At 43.0% G+C, this 19,333-nt stretch overlaps 1 protein-coding gene across 4 annotated transcripts in view; it reads left to right on the forward strand.

Annotated features, from left to right (window-relative positions):
* CFAP74 (cilia and flagella associated protein 74) overlaps positions 1-19,333 on the forward strand; it is an 80,645-nt gene that overhangs the window by 37,707 nt on the left and 23,605 nt on the right. For all 4 annotated transcript variants that reach the window (XM_082229737.1, XM_082229736.1, XM_082229739.1 and 1 more), the window contains exons 17-22: positions 1,640-1,831; positions 4,044-4,188; positions 7,716-7,837; positions 8,623-8,745; positions 10,737-10,858; positions 13,422-13,550. In XM_082229737.1, the coding sequence (XP_082085863.1) occupies positions 1,640-1,831; positions 4,044-4,188; positions 7,716-7,837; positions 8,623-8,745; positions 10,737-10,858; positions 13,422-13,550 (833 nt within the window). The remainder of the gene's footprint in view (positions 1-1,639; positions 1,832-4,043; positions 4,189-7,715; positions 7,838-8,622; positions 8,746-10,736; positions 10,859-13,421; positions 13,551-19,333) is intronic.

The raw sequence follows: 19,333 nt of genomic DNA on the forward strand, positions 1-19,333 counted from the left end.
TCCTTGTACAACCAAGGACATGATTAGTTCCACAACATGTGCTTGCTATCAAGGCATTGCAAGGTAGCAGCATTTTAATTCTTCAAAGGCAAATTATGGGAAACCAGCAAAGGGGCAAGGAGCTCAAAGTGGTGCACATGTTTCTACTCCACCCCATTTTAATCTTTGTAACAATGCTGTGAGGTAGGTTAGGCTGAGTCTATGTAGTGCATTGCTGCTTGTTCCTTCCGCAGACACGCCTCAATTCTGAGCCTTCCTACTAGTTTTGCTGGGTGGACCTCTGTCCCAAAGACAAGCCTGTTAGTGCATCACTGCACCCAAGGCCTCAAGTTGATAGGATCAGTCTGATGTGTATTCCAGTGTAAATGTGTTCTGTGCTACTTTCTGACCACAGAAGGAGCTCAGGACTATTCAATAGTTTGCAGTTAGACAGCCATCTCGGAGGACAATGTTAGCAAATGGCCACTGTGAGAAAAGGGTTGTCCTAATCCAGCAGGGCTCTCCTTATGCATTTAGGATTTTGTGGTGTGTGTGTGTGTGTGTGTTTCCCTTATCAGGGATGTTTCATAAATAATTTCTTTCCCATCAAATAAACCATGACAAGTATTCAACGCTTGGGCGAGAATCACTTCTTGCTGGCTCTCCATGGCAATCCGCATTGCCAAGTTTAGAAATGTGCCCCCTGACTTAGCAGCAAATTGGCAGGAAATGAATTGCTTAATAAATCAGTTAGCTGGATCTCTTATTTGTCACTAAATGTCAAAACTGAGCAGCACAACAAACATGCCTAAATACTAAAATAGCTGAATTATGAATATAGTTAATGCCCCATCCCAGAAGGCGTATCACTGAGGCAGCAGCTTGGAATATGAAGTATTGGGGACAAGTAGCAGACCTGATATCCAAATACAAAGTTGATAAAAAAAGCATTATATTTACTGTACCATGGAAGGTGCTGTAATATTCTGTCCTATGCTCACCAAATGGATAGAAACGTTTGTATGAATGTACAGTTGTGGAATGTAGACGTAATTAGTGCAGGATGGGTTCATCATACTAGAGGGGTCCTGTAACCTCAGTGGGTGACAGAGTGTTAATATTCGATAAATGATTCAGTGAGTTGTTCATTTACATAAAAAAGGTTCCTCTAACTTGATGTACCTAGTAGAAGCATTGTTTTAATTTAGAGATTAAACTTGGACCTGTGCTTTTATCAAGATTTAGTATTAACCCAATTGTATATGAGAGATGTTGGGTTGTATCCTAGTACCGGTAAGTCCTTCTCAGAGTAGACTCACTGAATTTAATGGGCCTTAATCCTGGCTCTGAGTAGGATGAAAACTTAGTGCAATCTGTAGTATTTAGATAGGTGTTTTTTTTTAATGGTTTACATTCTTTATAATTTGATTTCATTTTTCTTTTTGTAAAAAAATAATATAAAAATCATTGCTTTATAAATCTGCTGCAGCTTCCATGCAACAGTCAAGGGGAAAAGATCCCACTGTGACATTGCCTTTTGAAGCGGCAATAAGGATTTTAAGGTCTTGTGCTTGAAATGGTAGCCGTTCATTTAACTGACATTACTGCCTATCTAGGACAGTAGTAATTATGTTTCCTCCCTCTCTCCCTCTCTTTTCAGCTGGCACTAGATAAAGAGCTCATTGACTTTGGCACTCATGTGGTGGGAGAGACAATTTCACGGACCATCACCTTGACGAACTGTGGCGCCTTGGGAACAAGATTCCAGCTCCGCAAAGCAGCTGACACTACACACACTGCAATGGTGCAACATACTGTGACTGCACCACCTTCCATCGACAAAGCAGTCTTTGTAAGCCTTCCTCAGCTGAGAGCTCTAAGCGACATAGATCGGCATATCTCAAACTAGTCATTGATAGGTGCTCCTTTCCCAGAGAGATCTGATTGTCATTTCCCTTAAGCCTACTTGGAAGCAGGAATCCTTTCCTGATGAGTTTGCAATTCAGAGTTTCTTCTCTATTCCTTTTGCTCTGGATTGGCTTCCAAATAGGATCCAAGAGTCTAGCCCAGTGATGTTATTTCTCCCCAGCCTAAAGTTGCTACTAGAAAGATGAAAACTTAAAGCAAAATTAATGATTGCTTTTCAGGCAAGACTATTAAGGAAAGAAAGAAAGCATTCTGATAAGATTTCTTGTGGGATGGGGTGGGGTACAGACTAAATATAGGGATAGAGGAGAAACATATTTTGTTTTCATTTTAATAGAAACATACCAAACTTCCTGTACCATTCATCAAAGTGAAATGCAGTTATCGCTTGAAAATTTGCACTGCTTTCAATTTTTGGTGCATCTGCCCAACCAAAAAATGTTTACAAAAAAGCACAAAAATGCTCAGATTATGGGAAATGATGTACAAAACCACATTATATTGAGGGAATTGGTCTGCAAAAATTGCTTGTATGTAGCAAATGCATACAAACTTTGTGCGAACTTTAATTTTTTTTAGCAAACTCGGGAAATGGGGGCAGCTGAACTGAATTGCAAAAATGAGAAACTGAAATGAACAAATTTCTCTGTCCCAAACTGCACATGCCTTGTTTGTTACTGTTTTATCGAATCAAGGTGTGTGTTTGTCCCAGGAACCTATTTTGGGATAAGCCAGTGAACACTTTGATGACTAACTTAAATGGAGCAGAGAGCAGGCAGTTACCACAACCATAAACATCAAGCCCCTTGATCATTATGAGCACTATGAGCCCTCTTTCATTTTGGAACAAATGAAAAATTTCTCTAAACTGAGACTCCTACGTTCCCCATTTGTGCCATTCAGAGATTAGGGCAGTTTACTTTACTCTAGTATGGCAGCAACACTGAGGTCAGTGGCTGCTTCTGCTCGTTGACCATATATTCCTCCTGAGTTTCCTGGCTATTATGTTGTTCAAGAGTATTTGTTTCCCCCCTCCCCTCCAAAAAATACCCTGGTATTATGCAATATATGGTGCAGTGTTTGAGGGGAAATGGCCCTGGAACTGATGATACAGAAGGCAAGGTTTTATATAGCACTGACATTTCCTTTCATATTCTCTGTGGAGGCTGCCCTACCAAGCTCAGTCTCCGTCAGCCAGTCCCCACCTGCCTGCCTCTTTACATACCTTCCTCTTATCTCTTATATCTCTTATCTTCTATCATAAATAGCTTACATACCTCTTATCTCTCATCTCTCTTATATATTCTTATCTCTTATCTTTTATATTATCATTTTCCTTGCTTATCTGTTATCTATCTCTTGTCTATATTATCTCTTAACTTATCTCTTATCTATTTTTCTATCTCTTATCATGATGACTATGTTTCACCCCCCTCTGTTATAGAGGCAGCCTGTCTCTGGGAATCGCAAGTGAGGAAAGTGCTGCTGTGCTCAAGTCCTGCTTGCATATTTTCCGTAAGACAGGCACGTCCAACAGGTAACATCATTGGAAGTCAGTGGTAGATCAAAAAGGGGGTAGATCACTGCCAGTCTTCAACTGTGAGTAGATTGCAGTCTCTTGGGAGTTGGCCACTCCTGCCATAAGACGTCTGCTTGGCCAGTGTGAGAACAGGATGTTGGACTAGATGAGTCACTGGCCACTGGCCTGATCAAGCAGGTTTTTTTGGTGTTCTTATGTGGATGGTCCTGTTCTGTGGCTACTGATAGTTTTTTCCCTTCAGAATCAAAAGGCTGAATAGCTGTCCAGGAAATAGCCCTATATGGAGGCCAGACTGATCAGATACTTTGTTGGGAGTCAGTGTGGTGTAATGGTTAGAGAATCAGACTAGAAGCTGGTGCGACCAGGGTTCAAATCCCTACTCAACCATAAAGCTTACTGATCATTTCGTCATTATTTTTATTTGATTTATGCTGTATTTGTGATGTTCTATTATGTTACTGTTATTTATTGTTTGTAAGCGGCTTTGAGATTCATCTGAATGAAAAGCAGGATAGAAATATGATAAATCAAATCTTAGTCCATCTGAAAATAATTGGAATTCGTAAACCTGAGAACTTTTTGTATATCTCCCAATTAGGTTTGTGCCCCTGTGGTCGAAACAACAACTGGGAATAAGAAAGACAGCAACTTTAGTATGGGGCGCTTCACTGGCGACAAGGAAACGGTTTCTCTTAACCGCTCTGAAGAGGTTATTCACCACACCCCTCTGCCTGACAATTTTGGTAAGGTTTCTGGTTTAAGGGATTTAAGGTAAATTCCAAGAGCATAAGTAAAAGTAGAAGTAGAAAAAAATCTCTTGCAGATACTATTTGTGCTTGATTTGTTTTTGTTTTAAAAAAGCTTCCTTCAAAACTTGGCTTGTTCAAGAGTTCTGAAGAAATCAAAATCATGCTCGCCATTTTGTGACATTTGGGTTAGCTGCCTAATAACATTATTACCCTACTATGGATTTTGAATTCCCCCCCTCCCCCCGTCTGCATGGACTTGCAAGGAGAGAGAATGATAGCTTGGAAAAGGTGCTAAAACAGTAGTGGGGAATCCTTTTCACCCCAAGGACAGCATTCCCAACCTTCTGGGGTCACCTGGTCCTCTAATGACAAAGAATTATCCAGGAGCACCTCAGGGTGCGTATTCCTGCAACCCTGTCCTGAGCAGGCAATGGCAGTTTCCCCTCAAGTATAAAACCTCCAAGGATTTCTTCCCACGGATACAGAATCCTTATCATTGTTCTCCTTGAAATTATCTGAAACACCCACCTCTCAAAAAGCGAGAACCATGTGACAAGTTTATTTTTACAACCTGCAATTTTATGAACAAAGTGACACAACGATAAATTGCGTAAGTTTCTCTCCCCAGCTTTTAAATGTTTCAAAAGCGTCATCAAGTTTATTTATTTTGGAGAAAATAAAGCCATTCAGTTTGGAAATATTTGCTCCCCCATTTTTTGTCCTTATCAAATGCTGCCTGTGCCACAATTGCCCTGCTGTGCTGCTTTTCAACAAAACTCTAGCCTGTGGGCTTTGAACTGTACAGCTAAAACAAGTTGCCAGTGCAATACAGCAGTGGCGGCTGGTGCCTGTTGGGACTCGTTAGGGCAGAAGGCAGGGAGACCCAACAGTAGGCAGAGCCCAATCCATTCACAGACACAGCAAAAACCAATGACAGGCAGAGCCAAGTAATAATTCCAATTGTGTCCTTGGCTTCCTCCCAGCTGAATTCCCTAGGGGAAAACTGTGAGACTAAGAGGAAGGAAGGTGATGGACAATGCCACTCCCATGGACTGGCTTTAAGAAGGCAGGCACGTGGGGCCTGGCTGAGGACAGACTGCGATTGGCAGGGCAGTGCCCCATTCACCCTAATGACTCAGTCTCCAGCAACCATCAGGGTCCTGGACTCAGCTGTATTAGAATGCCCAATTCTGACTAGAATCATCTTGTTATGTACTGAGTTGAATAGGATCCAAAAGGCAGCAGACTGATTGGTCCTGGAACAATAGGATTCAGAATGTAGCAGTCTGATTGGTCCACAGGAGCCACCCAATGCAGCTCCAGGTGGAAGTGAATCCGCAACCTGATTGGCCTACAGGTGAATCCCAGAATTAGCCAATCACGTGGGGCTCATTGTGTAAATAATGTATATAAAGCAGACATTCTGGGGGAACTTCCATTCCTCCTCCTCACTACTATGAGCTGAATAAAGAGCATGAAATCCACTCTCGACTCCGAATATACTTCACATCTGCTGCTACAGTTTCTTGCCACCCTTACCTCCCCTGCTTTCACCCTTTGGGCCCAATCCATTTGCAGGCCTGGAGAGGACAAGCAGTACTTTCACACCTTTATAATATATTTTTCATTTGCTCACTATCTCTCATAACTCTTGCGTTGGTGAAAGCAATGTGGGGGGCAACAGTAACTGCCACCTATCCCAATAGCTCACTCTTATTTATTGTTCATGAATGCTAGAATGTTAACTGAGACATTCTGCAAACACCATGTAACACCTCTACTGAGAGGGCTTCACTGGTGGCCAATATGCTACCAAAGACAGCGCAGCGTTTTGATGTCAGCCCTACATGACTTGGGACAGGTTGCCAAAGGGACCTCCTTGCCCCATAGATTGCTGCAACTATGCTTTTTGTACACACTAGGAACTGGGCTTTTGGTGTTACAGCACCAGCCCTTTGGAAGCAGTCTCTAGAAATCAGAAAGGAACAGCTGGAGTTTTCTATGATTGCCAAGAGAAATCACTCATCCCATCAACTTCCTCTACAAAACACCAAGAAGGAGCAAACATGCTTTAGATAATTTTGCAGAGCTCAGGAGGCTGTTGGTTTAGTATCATTGTCTGAAGAGTCATGTTTCGTTTTATAGCAGTGGTGAGGAACCTGTGGCCCACCAGATGTTCGACTCCAGCTCCCACCAGCTCCTGCCACAAATGACTAATAGGGATGGTGGGAGTTTTAGTCTAGCAGTATCTGGGGGACCACACATGCTATATAAGAGGCATGCAGAACCCCAACCCCGACCAGGAACATAGGGATGATGGGAGTTGTAGTCCAACAGCATCAAGAAAACCACAGGTTCTCCAACTCTGAACCAACCCTGACACTGCTTTTGTCATCTAAGGCCATTCTCGTTTACCCCTTTTCAGTGGTTGCTCCTGTTAGTGGAATTTTCCCTCTAGGGAGGCACAGCTGGCACCATCTGTTTTAGGCAGCAGGCAAAAGCACTCTTTTTCTCCCAGGCATTTGGATCTTCACTTTCTGCTATTCTTTTAGTGAGTTGGGGTTGAGTTGGATCTGCATATTATATAATGTTATTGGTGAACAGTTCAGGGTTTTTGTTTCCCCCCTTGTTTTTCCAATTGTTTTCAATGTCTGATTTTAACAAGCCACTTTGAGTTCGATTTTAGAGGCAGGAGGTGGAGACAAATAAATAAATATGGTTAATAATATTACAGGGTGTCAGGGTTACTTCCAGATCCTGGCTCACAGAGGATCACGCTAGCCAGCGGTTGTTGATTAAAAGTCTTTATTGAGTTACAGTCTCCATTCTTGAGCTGCTGCGTGCAACCCTACGCCTTATGCTTAGGTCGGCGAAGCTCCTTCTGAGTCTCCGCCCCTTGCGCACCAACTTAATATCCTAGCCCTGCTCCACCTTTTCCGCCTGACAGTTCTCCTCTGGGTCCCTCTGCCCCCCTGGGTCTCTCCCTTCCGGGATTCTTCTGACGCTGACCCCCCTGACTCCCCTGTCTCCTTGCGCCGGGCTTTAGGACCTGGCTCTCTTTCCGGGCTGCCTACTGCGCCACCTTCCTGTGCATTTGAACTTGGCGCGCGCGCCCAACCTCCCACTTTCCGTCTAACCGTCACTTCGCTCCCCGATGAAGGTGTGGCCACTCCTGACTCGTGCCCTCCCTCCTGTTGTGAGCTGCCAGCGCTAGTTCCCAGGCGCTCTTCCTCTTCCCTACTCTCTGGCGGTGACGTAGGTCCCGATCTCCAACTGCTCCCCTCTGAGTCCCCTCTGGCTCTTTCTTCCTGGGGTGTCCCCCTAGTCTCCCCCCTTGCCCTTGCCACTGGTGCTCCTCTTTGTGAATCTTCTGATTCACTGGACAGACTCGGAGATCTCGGGTCGTCGTCGTCACTCATCCTTTCTTCTGCCTCCTCCCCCTCGCTCTCTGTTTCCTCCCTTGCCCTCGCCTCTGCTCCTGAACCCCTGACACAGGGTTTCCTTATTTGTCTACCTTTTAGGGCAAGTTGATAATCTGGCTTCCGACACGGACATCATTGGGGAAAGCCCACAAGTCCCTTCAGCTGAGAGAGCTCTGGGACAGCAGTCTAGGAAAGAAGTACTTGAGATCACAGTGGGCAAGGTAATGCATTGAAAGAGAAACTGTAGTTGTAGCTTAACAAAGTCCTACCCAGAGTAGACCATTTTGAATTAATGGACCTAATTAATCACACCTGTTAACTTCAGTGAGTCTACTCTAAGTTGGACTAACATGGGATATAACCCTGTGAGCTTATTGGTGAATGTAAAGGCTCTCCAATATCTTAGGTGAGATATCTTCATGTAGTTTATTTTATTTCAGTGGCACTTTCCCATAGTGGACTGTGCCAATAAGCAGCTCACAATAAGAAAGGTTATCTCAACAACTTGACCAAGGAAAAACATTTTAAAAGCAGTTACAGTCAAAATACATTCTTATATCCAGTGATCTTGGGGATGCCAGAAACTGTGTCCTTCAGCCAAATTCCTCCTGAAGCTTGATAATGATGGAGACAAACACATTTGACTAGGGAGAGTATTTACTCCCCCACACAAGAACCCTGGAAATGGTAGCTTGTAAAGGGTACTGGGAATTGTTGCTCTGTGGGGGTAAACCAGCGTTCCTAGGATTCTTTGGGAAGGTGGGAAATATGCTTTAAAGGTATGGTGTGTATGCAACTTAAACATGGATGAGAAAAGATACTTTTTTTTTGGTCTGTGTTTTGTTTGTTTTTTGTATATAATTTCTGAAATTTTAATAAATATCTATTAAAAAAGAAAAGAAAAGATGCAGAGTGAAGATAAAAAGGAAGTGAAAGTAAGCAATAACCACAAACCATTTTTAGAAAGTTGAGCTGTCGTTACTCTTCATTTTTGCTTATTATCCAGGTTTCTGAAGGTGATATTGGACCCTTCAGCTCTGTCAAACTTCAGATTATGTTCACCCCAGCAGTTCCTGGGGCTGTGCAGGCTGATTTCAAGATTACCTTTGACAACCCAGACTGCAAACCAGTGAGTAGTTATTGCTCTGAGTCTTATGTTTGCTTTTTGTGCTGCTCCTAAGATGTGCTGTGGAATGGATGGAGGCCTTTTCAGCACAAGGGCCACATTTTCTCATGGGGAACTTTGCTGAGCCCACATTCCCAGAGTGGGTTTGGCCAGACACACACTAGGCAAACAAAAAGTATTATCACACTTCAAAGAAACATTCCTGCCACGGAATGCCAATCACTAGGGGAGGGTGCAGAGCAAGGCTGGTGAGAGATGTGGCCAGGGTAGGCATGGCTCTAGAAGCATTTGCTCAGGACAAAATGGGTTTGAAACCCTCTTCTGGAAGGTCCAGAAGTATACACCTGACAGGCCCACATATGCACCTAGCAGGTCTGGGAAGCTGGGTTGCTGCCAAACAGCAGTAAAACGTGGTTAGCAGTAGGGAAGTGGGAGGTGAAAAAGAGCAGTATAGGAAGCTGTCTTACATCAAGCCAGGGCATATAGTGTCACATTGTCAACACTGACTGGCAGGAGCTCACCATGGAGGATTCTTTCCCAGCCCTCCCTGGAGATGCCCAGGAATCAAAATGGGACCTTCTGCCACAAAAGGTGCTTAACTTGTCCCCCACTGCCCACCATTCCCCCCACCCCACCCTTGCAACATCGTCTTCTAGTCCCCACAGCTGTTCTTTCCCCCTGATGTGGCAAAGGCACATTCAGAATCCTGAGCAAGGAAAGGGGTTTTCAAGGAGTAAGCGTTAAGCATCCAGCCACCTCTTCTCCAGGGCAAACAGCTACAGTATTGTAGCTGTTTGGCAGAGGCCTGGGGCCTCAGATTAGGGCACTTTCAGACTGTTACTATTTTCAAGTGGGGTTCAACCTCGTACTAGTAAATCACATTGTGCAATTACAGTTTGCTGGGAGGTCTTGCACAACAAACAAAGTTTCCCCACAAAGATCAGACTTTTGTGACAGATTTTGATGGGGAAATGCACTGAAAAGTGTAGGGCAACACTTGCTTTGATACAACATCATCTAAGCTCCCTGCATACAAATAGGAATGAATGTGCAATAAACAGGCAATTTGGAAGTGCCCTTGGTCACCTGAGTTGCCTCCAAACATCATCCTAAGATCTGCAGGCAATTCTGAGTAGTGCCCCTTCTTAGGATGATGGCGCTTTTTCGGAGAGTTTAGCGTAAAAACATAAAAAGAGCCTGCTGGATCAGAACAACAGCCTGTCTAGTCCAGCATTCTGTACTCACAGTGCCCAGCCAGATGCCTTTGGTAAATTCGCAAGCAAGATTCAAGCACAATAGTGCTCTGCTCTCCCACAGTTTTCAGCAACTGGTATTCAGAAGCATTACTGCTTCTAACCATAGAGGCAGTGGCTAATAGCTGCTGATAGCCTTGTCCTCCATCCTCTTTTCAAGCCATCCAAGTTGGTGGCCATCACTGTCTCCTGTGAGAGCAAAGTGATACAATATTCATTCATTCCTTCATTTATCACACGCACACACCCCACACACTTTTCAGATAAATGAGAGAGCTGGCATCAACAGCAAAACTGGAAAGAAATGGCCACTCCCTTGGGCTTAGGAGCTAAAAAGACACACAAGAGAAGGAGAGTGAAGAGAAAAGGTAGAAGAGGGCAGCCCTATCCAGGTTCCTATTGAAGTGAGTGCTTTTTGAAACAAGGTGGTTCCTCCCTAAGCTGATAAGAGTTTCAAAGCACTCTACCGGCTGCTTGGGAAACTGTGGCTTTCCAAATGTTGTTGCACTCTAGCTCCCATCAGCCCCAGCCAGTGTTGCCAAAGGTCAGATAAGGAAGATATCTGGAGGGCCACAAACATTCTCCATCCCTAGACTAAGCAAACATCTGCCACTCTCGTATGTAATTTGGGCTTCCAAGAGTTTGGGGAAAGAGTTTGAACCTGAGCACTTGGGGCAGCAATTGTTTTTTCAGCATACAAGACCGCGTTGCCCCTGAAACTTTACATCTGTCTGTGTTCAGTTGTCCTTCAATGTCACTGCTGTTTCTGTGGCTGTGCCGGTGTGGGTGCCCAATCCAAACGTTGACCTCAAAATCTGCATGTATGACAGGCTGTATCAGGACTGCATCATCATCCAAAGCAGGTGTGTGGCCCAGGAATTCATCTACTTCCAGGTTCTTCTGCAGGTTGACTGATTCTTAAATTTGCCCTCATTTATTAGCATTTGCTGCAATCATATTCACATTTACTTGGGAGGAAGTCTAAATTAACTCAGTGGAACTTTGTTTGAGCAGACATGAGTAGGATTGCACTGATGGTTTTGTTAATCTGCCATTGTTTATTTAAAGCCGGAAACTCGATTGTGTTCCCAAGTACACTTTTATTCTGCTGGGATGAAGGTCCATCACAATGGGTATTGGCGCCACCTGTCATCCGATGCACACAAAGCTGTAGTAAGTAGGCAGGGCTTAGTCCTCCTCAACCGCAGTCTGTTTCCTGCCTTCCTCAGAGGTGGTCACCTTGGGTGGCCAGGCTTGCCTTTGGGTGGCCAGCCTTCAACCCCACAGTCTCCCAGCCCTACCCCATGATTACAGGCCTTTTCTGCACACCTTATCATTATTTGCTCTCTCCTCAAATGCAGGCAAAGGCCTGCTGACCCTTTCCTTCCCAATGTAAACAGCAGCAGAGCTTTGGGCAGGCAGCTCGTTTACATTAGCCTTTGTTGGGTCGTTCACATGTGTCAGAAGCAACTCCCCGGTCCTTATTAAAGGAAGTGATGGGGAAGTTGTGCTGGTTGCTGATCATCATTAACTTCAATGGAACTATTCTGAATAGGGTTGCATCCATTGCTAATCCTATTCAGAGTAGATCCATTGAAGTTAATGATGATGACTAATTTAGGTACATTACTTTCAGTGGGTCTACTCTGAGTAGGATTTGGCTACAACCAAGTTCTTTAATTTTGTAGAAATTAAGCAGGGTTTGTTGTTGTTGTTGTTAAGGGATGGAGCTTCTTATCCCTCTCTCTTTTTAATTTTTCTGTATATATTAAAACTATTAAAAGTAAATTATTATTTTTTAAAAAAGCAGGGCAGGTAGTCCAGAATTAGACTGGCTCTGGATATTTGTATTCTATTTAGCTGTTCTATGAATACTGGTTATCGATGGTAACAAAGTAATTAATAGATTATCTGATATATGCCCTTGGCCCAATTGTAGTATTATAGGGATATAAGATTCCCATTTATCTCCACAGGAGTTTTACACATGGAGATTTTAAAAGAAAAAAGTTTAGGTTTTTGTTTCTTGGCAGACAAGCACCATCCCACTTGAAGGCCATGGAAGCTCAATTTTTGCTTTTTAGAAATGGTTCTGTCATCTCTCCTGACCAGCCATTGCTGACACCCCCCCCTTTTTTTGAATCCATGGATTTTGCTAGCTAGATGTTGAGTCTTGCTATTTTAAACTTGCTCCTCTTTATCACTATTTCACATTCTAGTTAAATTCAAGCGAATACAATTGAATGGTATTTATTTTTCTCTTTTTTCTTTTCTTTTCCTTTTTTCTATTTTTGTTGGAAAGGGATACATCCTAAACTCCTTACTAGAATTAGACCCCACTGAGATTCTTCACAGTTGGAAGGAAATGAATAAAGCTGCTATCTCAGAAATTCAGCTTACAAGTGTGACAAACGTCAAGTTATGTAAGAGACTTTCCTGGGTCTAGATAACACTCACTACCAGGAAAGGGATTATAAGTATAGTGGCAGAGTATCTTTGCTATCAGATCCATTTGCTTCATCCTCACAATGCAAATCCAAGGTTTTGAGGTGTTCCCGATAGAAAACTGTCAAGTTGCTTAGCCCCAAACCTGAGCTGCTTTTCATATTTTTTTAAAAACCAAATATCAATCATTTTTTGTTTTCTTTGTATGGTGTTCAGGATCCTGCACAGGACAAAACCTCTCCTGCTAATTGCTCCTTAAATGAGATGTTTTTGCTGTCATAAAATATAGGCTATTTTATTTCTGAGCTCATCCCCTTTCCATCATTAAAACACTCTGGAAATTGTAGCTCTATGAGGAGAAGCCGGGTCTCCTAATGACTCTCAGAACCAATAATAATAATAATAATAATAATAATAATAATAATAATAATAATAATAATATATTATTATTTATACCCTGCCCATCTGGCCGAGTTTCCCTGGCCACTCTGGGTGGCTCCCAATTGAGTGTTAAAAACAATACAGCATTAAATATTAAAAACTTCTCTAAACAGGGCTGCCTTCAGATGTCTTTTAAAGATAAGATAGCTGCTTATTTCCTTCACATCTGATGGAAGGGCGTTCCACAGGGCAGGCGCCACTACCGAGAAGGCCCTCTGTCTGGTTCCCTGTAACCTTACTTCTCGCAATGAGGGAACCGCCAGAATGCCCTCGGCGCTGGATCTCAGTGTCCGGACTGAACTACAGCTCCCAGAATTCTTTGGGGGAAGAAACCATGACTGTTGAAAGTAGTATCATAGTAGTGCTTTAAATGCAGCGTGTGAATGTGGCCTGAGAGAAGCCAAAATTAACATATTCAGCTATCATTGTGTATTTGTGCAATGCGAGAAGAAATGGTAGCTGATACAGTCAGATCTGTCAGTAGAGGTGGCCAGAGCATCCATTGTCATGCCAACTCAGATGTTCCTCTTCTCTTTGCAGAGCAAAAAGTGCCTTGCGGTTGAAGTTTGAAGTTTGCAAGGAACTTGCCAACCACATGGAGCTGCTTCCAAAGACGGGCTACATTCAAGCTCATTCATCCTTTAGTGTGCAGCTGAAGTTTCTGCCAAGGTAGACCTCAGCCATCCATGGCCAAGTGTCTCAATTCTGTTTAAATGCTAATCTTTATTATTTTTATATTTATTAACTTTACATACCACCCTTTGTCCATACATAGCATACTATCTATACAACATAAAATTCTGAATGGTTATAGAAATACAACTATGACAATAAGAAATACATTATGAAATGCACATTCTTATAACAGCAGCAAGATAAAAAATAAAGAAGAAAATCCACAGCAGGGTATCTAAAATACAAAGCAGTACACAAATGCAATTCTTATCCTGCCCCCACCTTCCCCACAAATCACCCTGGGAGCTTTCATTTCCTCCTCTAGTCTCCCATCCTGGGAGATCTTTATTTCTCTGCTCTGCCTGGGATCCTTCCATCATCTATTTGCCTTTTTCATGTGGGTGCAGTCATTGGCCCCTAATGGCATCCCACTTCTACAGCTCCCAAAGCAGCCTACAAAAAATTCAGAACAATGCAGACCATGGAAATGGGAACAGAAGGTAGCAGCAAGACAATTTCATATTGGATCACCCAGGGTATGAGAGAATAAAACCATCCTGAGATGTTATTGAAAGGAGAAGAGAGATGGCATCAAGTGGAAATCTCTTGGGATGGCATTACCTAGCCATGACATCACTATGGGGCCTCTGAAGATATCTCTGGGCACTGGTAGGTCCATACCAGAGATGGTGGCCCTTCAGATATCCTGGTCCCAAACTGTTGTTCTAGATCAGTGGTCCTAGATCAGAGGTAGAGCATCTGTTTGCTTACAGAAGATCCTGTGTTCAAACCTCAACATCTCCAGGGAGGGCTGGGAATATTCCTAGTCTGAAACCCTGGAGAGCTACTGCTGCTCAGTGTAGACAATACAGTGGTACCTCTGGTTGCGAATTGGATCCATTCCGGAGGCCTGTTCGCAACATGAAAAGAGTGCAACCCCCAGCGGCGCATCTGCGCACGAGCGGGTTGCCATTCGCCGCTTCTGTGCATGCACGTGACGTCATTTTATGCTTCTGCACATGCGCGAGCGGAGAAACTCGGAAGTAACCCTTTCCGGTACTTCCGGGTCGCCACAGGATGTAACCTGAAAGAACATAACATGAAGAAAATGTAACATGAGGTATGACTATACTAAGCTAGATAGGCCAAGTATAAGACAGCTTCCAGTGTCTTAAGGTTGTTGTTACTATATTTCATTTCTATCTTACCTTTCCTCCAAGGAGCTCAATGTAACATATATTATACTTTCTCCACTTTTAGCCTCACAACAACTTGGTGAGGCAGGTTAGGCTGAGTGGCAGTGAGAGGACCAAGATTACACAGTGGTAGGGAAATGCTTTGATGAGTATGGGGTGAATGACTGACTAATGGGAAGATGTGTAACCACCCTGTAAGCAAATCAGAATGAATGCAGGACATATACTCAGTGATGTAGAACCACCTGACAAGAATATCAGAAAGAATGCTCACTATAAGCCCAGACATAGTGTAATCTCTGTGGAAGCCTTTGTGGAAGCATATCACGATGAATAGTCAATAAATAGGTAGTCTGTGCCCCCCATCAAGGACTCATAGGATTGTACTGTTGGTGTATAATTGTGTGACCTTAACTAAGAGTTTACAACAACAACTTATTTATACCCCGCCCATCTGGCTGTGTTTCCCCAGTCACTCTGGGCGGCTTCCAACAAAATATTAAAATACAATAGTGCGTCAAATATTAAAAGCTTCCCTAAACAGGGCTGCCTTCAGGTGTCTTTTAAAAGTCTGGTAGTTGTTGTCCTCTTTGACATCTGGTAGGAGGGCGTTCCAAAGGGCAAGTGCCACTACCAAGAAGGCCCTCTGCCTGGTTCCCTGTAACTTTGCAGTGAGGGAACTGCCAGAAGGCCCTCAGCACTGGACCTCAGTGTCCGGGCAGAACAATGGGAGTGGAGACACTCCTTCAGGTATACTGGGGAAAGGGAAGATGTGATTAATTTTCCTGTGCTCAGCTTAATCGTAAGAAAAGATTAATCACCAGTTCATCCAACAATAGCATTTAAACAGCACAGATGTGAACTTTGCAGCATGCTATTTAAATATTGTGAGTGGTTTGCCCTACGTTAAGGAATACACTTCTGACTACCATGTAGTTTAAAAGGTTTATTGGCTCTTTCCCACCATGCCTCACTTCCTCCCCCCCCAACATATTTAGGAGTGTCCAGAAAGGAAACTGACTTGGATTACATTCCTACTATTCAGTGATGGCTGCCAACTTGAATGGCTTTAAAAAGAGCATTAGACAAATGCATAGAGGATAAGGCTGTCAGTGTCTACTCACCCTGATGACTATGCTCTGCTGCCACTGTTGGAGGCATTAATGCCTTTGAATACCAGTTGTCTGTGAATACCACCAACTTTGACATTGTGTCCTAAAGGACCGTGGAGTAAGTTCAAGGGGAGGAGAAGCAGATGGCTACTAGCCATGATGGCTTTGTTCTCCCTCCTCTGTCAGAGGAAGTAATACCTCTAAATACAATTTGCTGGGAATTACAAGATGGGAGAGGGCTCTTCCACTCAGTTCCTGCTTGCAGACTTCCCACTGAGACATCTGGTTGACCACTGTGAGAACAGGATGTGGGATTTGATGGACCTTCGGCCTGATTCAGCAGGGCTCTACTTCTGTTCTTACAACATACAGATTTAGTGTAAGGCCTCTTTTTCAGACTATGCATGGAAAAGGTCTTTCTATCTGCAGTTTTCCAGTCCCTGGGCTAGAGACCATCAGGTCACAGGGTTGGGAAGGATTCTGCCTGAGACTTTAGAGAACCACAGAACTACCTAGACCAAGATGAAAGCAGCATCAGCATCTGTTATTTGCATTCTGGTGGAATAAATTACCAGAGCACTTTTTTTGCAGTAGAGCCTTAAGAAATGCAAACACTGCATGTCTCTGTGCAGAATTAAATTCCTATCCCATTATAGAAAGAGAGTTACCATTATTATGACAGTTTCCAGTCCCTAAACTTCAAATGTTGTGAAACACTGCTATAGTTTTGTCAAGTGGATAGAGGCGACACAGCTTGGATTTAAAATGTTAATCTGCATTTCAGGAGGGGGGGGGACTGGGGGAAAGCTTCAAAGGAGATTTGATGAGATTAAGGAGGTTCTGACTCATGAAATAAGCCCCTGACTGGTTCACCAAGCAGAGATCGGATAAAAGGGGATGGGGTGCATGGAAGGCAGAGCAGGGTGGGTTTACTAAAGTTTGGTGTTGAAAATGTTAAGCCAAGGCCATTTTAATGGAAATGCTAGACTGGCTCTCATGGCTCATACTTTGCATGAAAAAGGTCTCAGGTTCAGATGAACTACAACACCCATAATCCCCAACCACTTCCCAACCACTGGCCATGCTTGCTAGACCTGATAGGCATTGTGATTCAGCAACATTAAGAGGGTCAAAGTTCCCCCACACCTGCTGTATGAGATGGTTTTCCATGTCCCTGTGTCCATCACACCACACCACCTAAGAGTCATCCATTTGAAGATACTTTTTATCACTGCCCTGCCTCGCTGAATTTCTGATTGGGTGTTAATGTGTGCAGTTGTAAACACCTGCTTCCCTTTGCATTTATGTGTCTATAAGTATCAATGTGCAATTTGTATATGGTCTTTGTATCCATCCATTTTCTGAGCAGATGCCAAACCTGTGGTTGCAACTGACCACCTGTTGGCTCTGCCATCACTCCATGTCAACTAAACGTGTGATCTAGAAACATGCCTGGCACTCCCCACATGGCTGCCCATTGCAATAGGGCTTGGAGAAACTTATCTGCCATCAATAATTTTCTCATAAAGGAAACCCTGAGAAGCTTCTGAGGGGTTCTAAAAGAGGGGCTTTTGTTCACGGGGGTTGTCTGGGAGGACAAATTCTAGCAGAAGCCTGAGTTTCATGAATGGATCCTTGCTCTCTTCTGAAAACAAAACATACAATGGCTTTTGTGACAATTACAGATAGGTAGCCGTGTTGGTCTGCCATAGTCAAAATAAAAAATTACTTCCAGTAGCACCTTAAAGACCAACTAAGTTAGTTCTTGGTATGAGCTTTCGTGTGCATGCACACGAAAGCTCATACCAAGAACTAACTTAGTTGGTCTTTAAGGTGCTACTGGAAGTAATTTTTTTATTTTGTGACAATGCTTGACTACAAAAGAGGACAACTTGATATAATTGTTGCAGGTTTCTAATCTAAAAGATGCCCTTTTGATTTGCAAAATTTGTCTTTTTTCTCAAGAATATTGCATAATTCGCTACCTGAAGGTGTTCGTTTAATGGCTGGCTTGAAAATAGGTTGTCATAAACTATTATATTCTAAGCGTTGTCTCCAACTAAGTGTTGCTCAGAGCAAGTTAGTCATGGCTATGAATTTCAGTGGGTCTGCTCTGAGTAGGAGAAAATCATAAACCTGTTGCCAATCATTTCTTCAAAAAAGGATTTCAAATGTATTCGCATGACTCAGTATGGTAATTTTGTACTGTATACTGATTGTTTACTCAGTTTCTCTCCCTCTCTTTTATAAATATTGTTTTATCATCTTACAGAATATTGTTTTCCCTGATTTGATTTTGATAGTCTAACAATATTACAGTTGCTCCAGACAAAGATTTTGTCAACATATACTGGGCAACTCATTAAATAATTTTTCCCTTTGGAATCTATTTTGAGGTTACCTCCTCCTTTTTAAATTTGAAAACCATACATCTACAACATTTTCACAGCATTGCCTCCACTTTTTATGATATTATAAAAGGAGGGAAACCAAATCTATATGACCTTGTACCGTCTCACTAGCGACCCATTTTTTCAAAGCAAAGACTCCAAGACAGAACACTGTCTCCCTGGAGACAAAATGGGAAAAATCACTCTGTGTTATAGGACCCAGAGATTATAAATAGGATGGGGGTTCTAAAAATGATACATTGTTTGTACTAATTTGGCTCAAAATTGCAAACAAGGCTTGCACTAGGCAAGAAGCTCTGGCAAGCGAAACCCTACACATCCCCTCTCCGTGGTGGGTAATCAGACAGACAGAGATGGTCTTTAAGACTCTCCTTGCAGCCTGCTCTTATTTCAGTATCTGTGTGGTATTGCCTTCCTATTGATACTGACTCAGAAGAGCTGGTAATTAATTAACGTCAATGTCAAAAGGAACAGATTGCCCAAGATGGGTGTCTCATCTGTGCTCCTGACTACAGCTGGGGCCGAGGAAGCTTGCATACTGATTACCGAGCAAGTTTCTAAAGCCCTATTTATAGTCGTCAATATTTTGCTAGGAAAAGAGCAATATATCGGTTAATACTTTCTTAAAACGCTGGTAAATACAACATGGCCCCATAATCAGCTCCCTTTAGTAATGCAAGCCGAAAACACTTATGAGAGCATTAATGGGAATTACACGCAAAGAAACAGTTCCCACATGGAATTGGTACTTAAAAATACACTGTCGCACGAAACAAGCCTGGATTTTACACTATCTACATTGCAGGAATCAGTTGTTATTCAGTGATTCGATGCAGTATTGGGTGGGGGAAGTTGTTTAAGGTTTTGAAAGAGCTAGGCAATTATTAACGTCATTTGCATGATCTAAACACTTAATGTGAAACTTTTCTATGAGCATTTGTATCTGGGTGAAATACGTTTCAAGCCTGTACTGTAGGGCTAGGGAACCTTTGACCATCCAGATGTAGTTGGACTCCAATTCCAATCAGCCCCAGCCAGCACACCTAATGGTTGGGAAT

This window comes from Podarcis vaucheri (genome assembly GCF_965113315.1).
Source record: "Podarcis vaucheri genome assembly, chromosome: 7".
In the NCBI taxonomy this organism is placed as follows: domain Eukaryota; kingdom Metazoa; phylum Chordata; class Lepidosauria; order Squamata; family Lacertidae; genus Podarcis; species Podarcis vaucheri.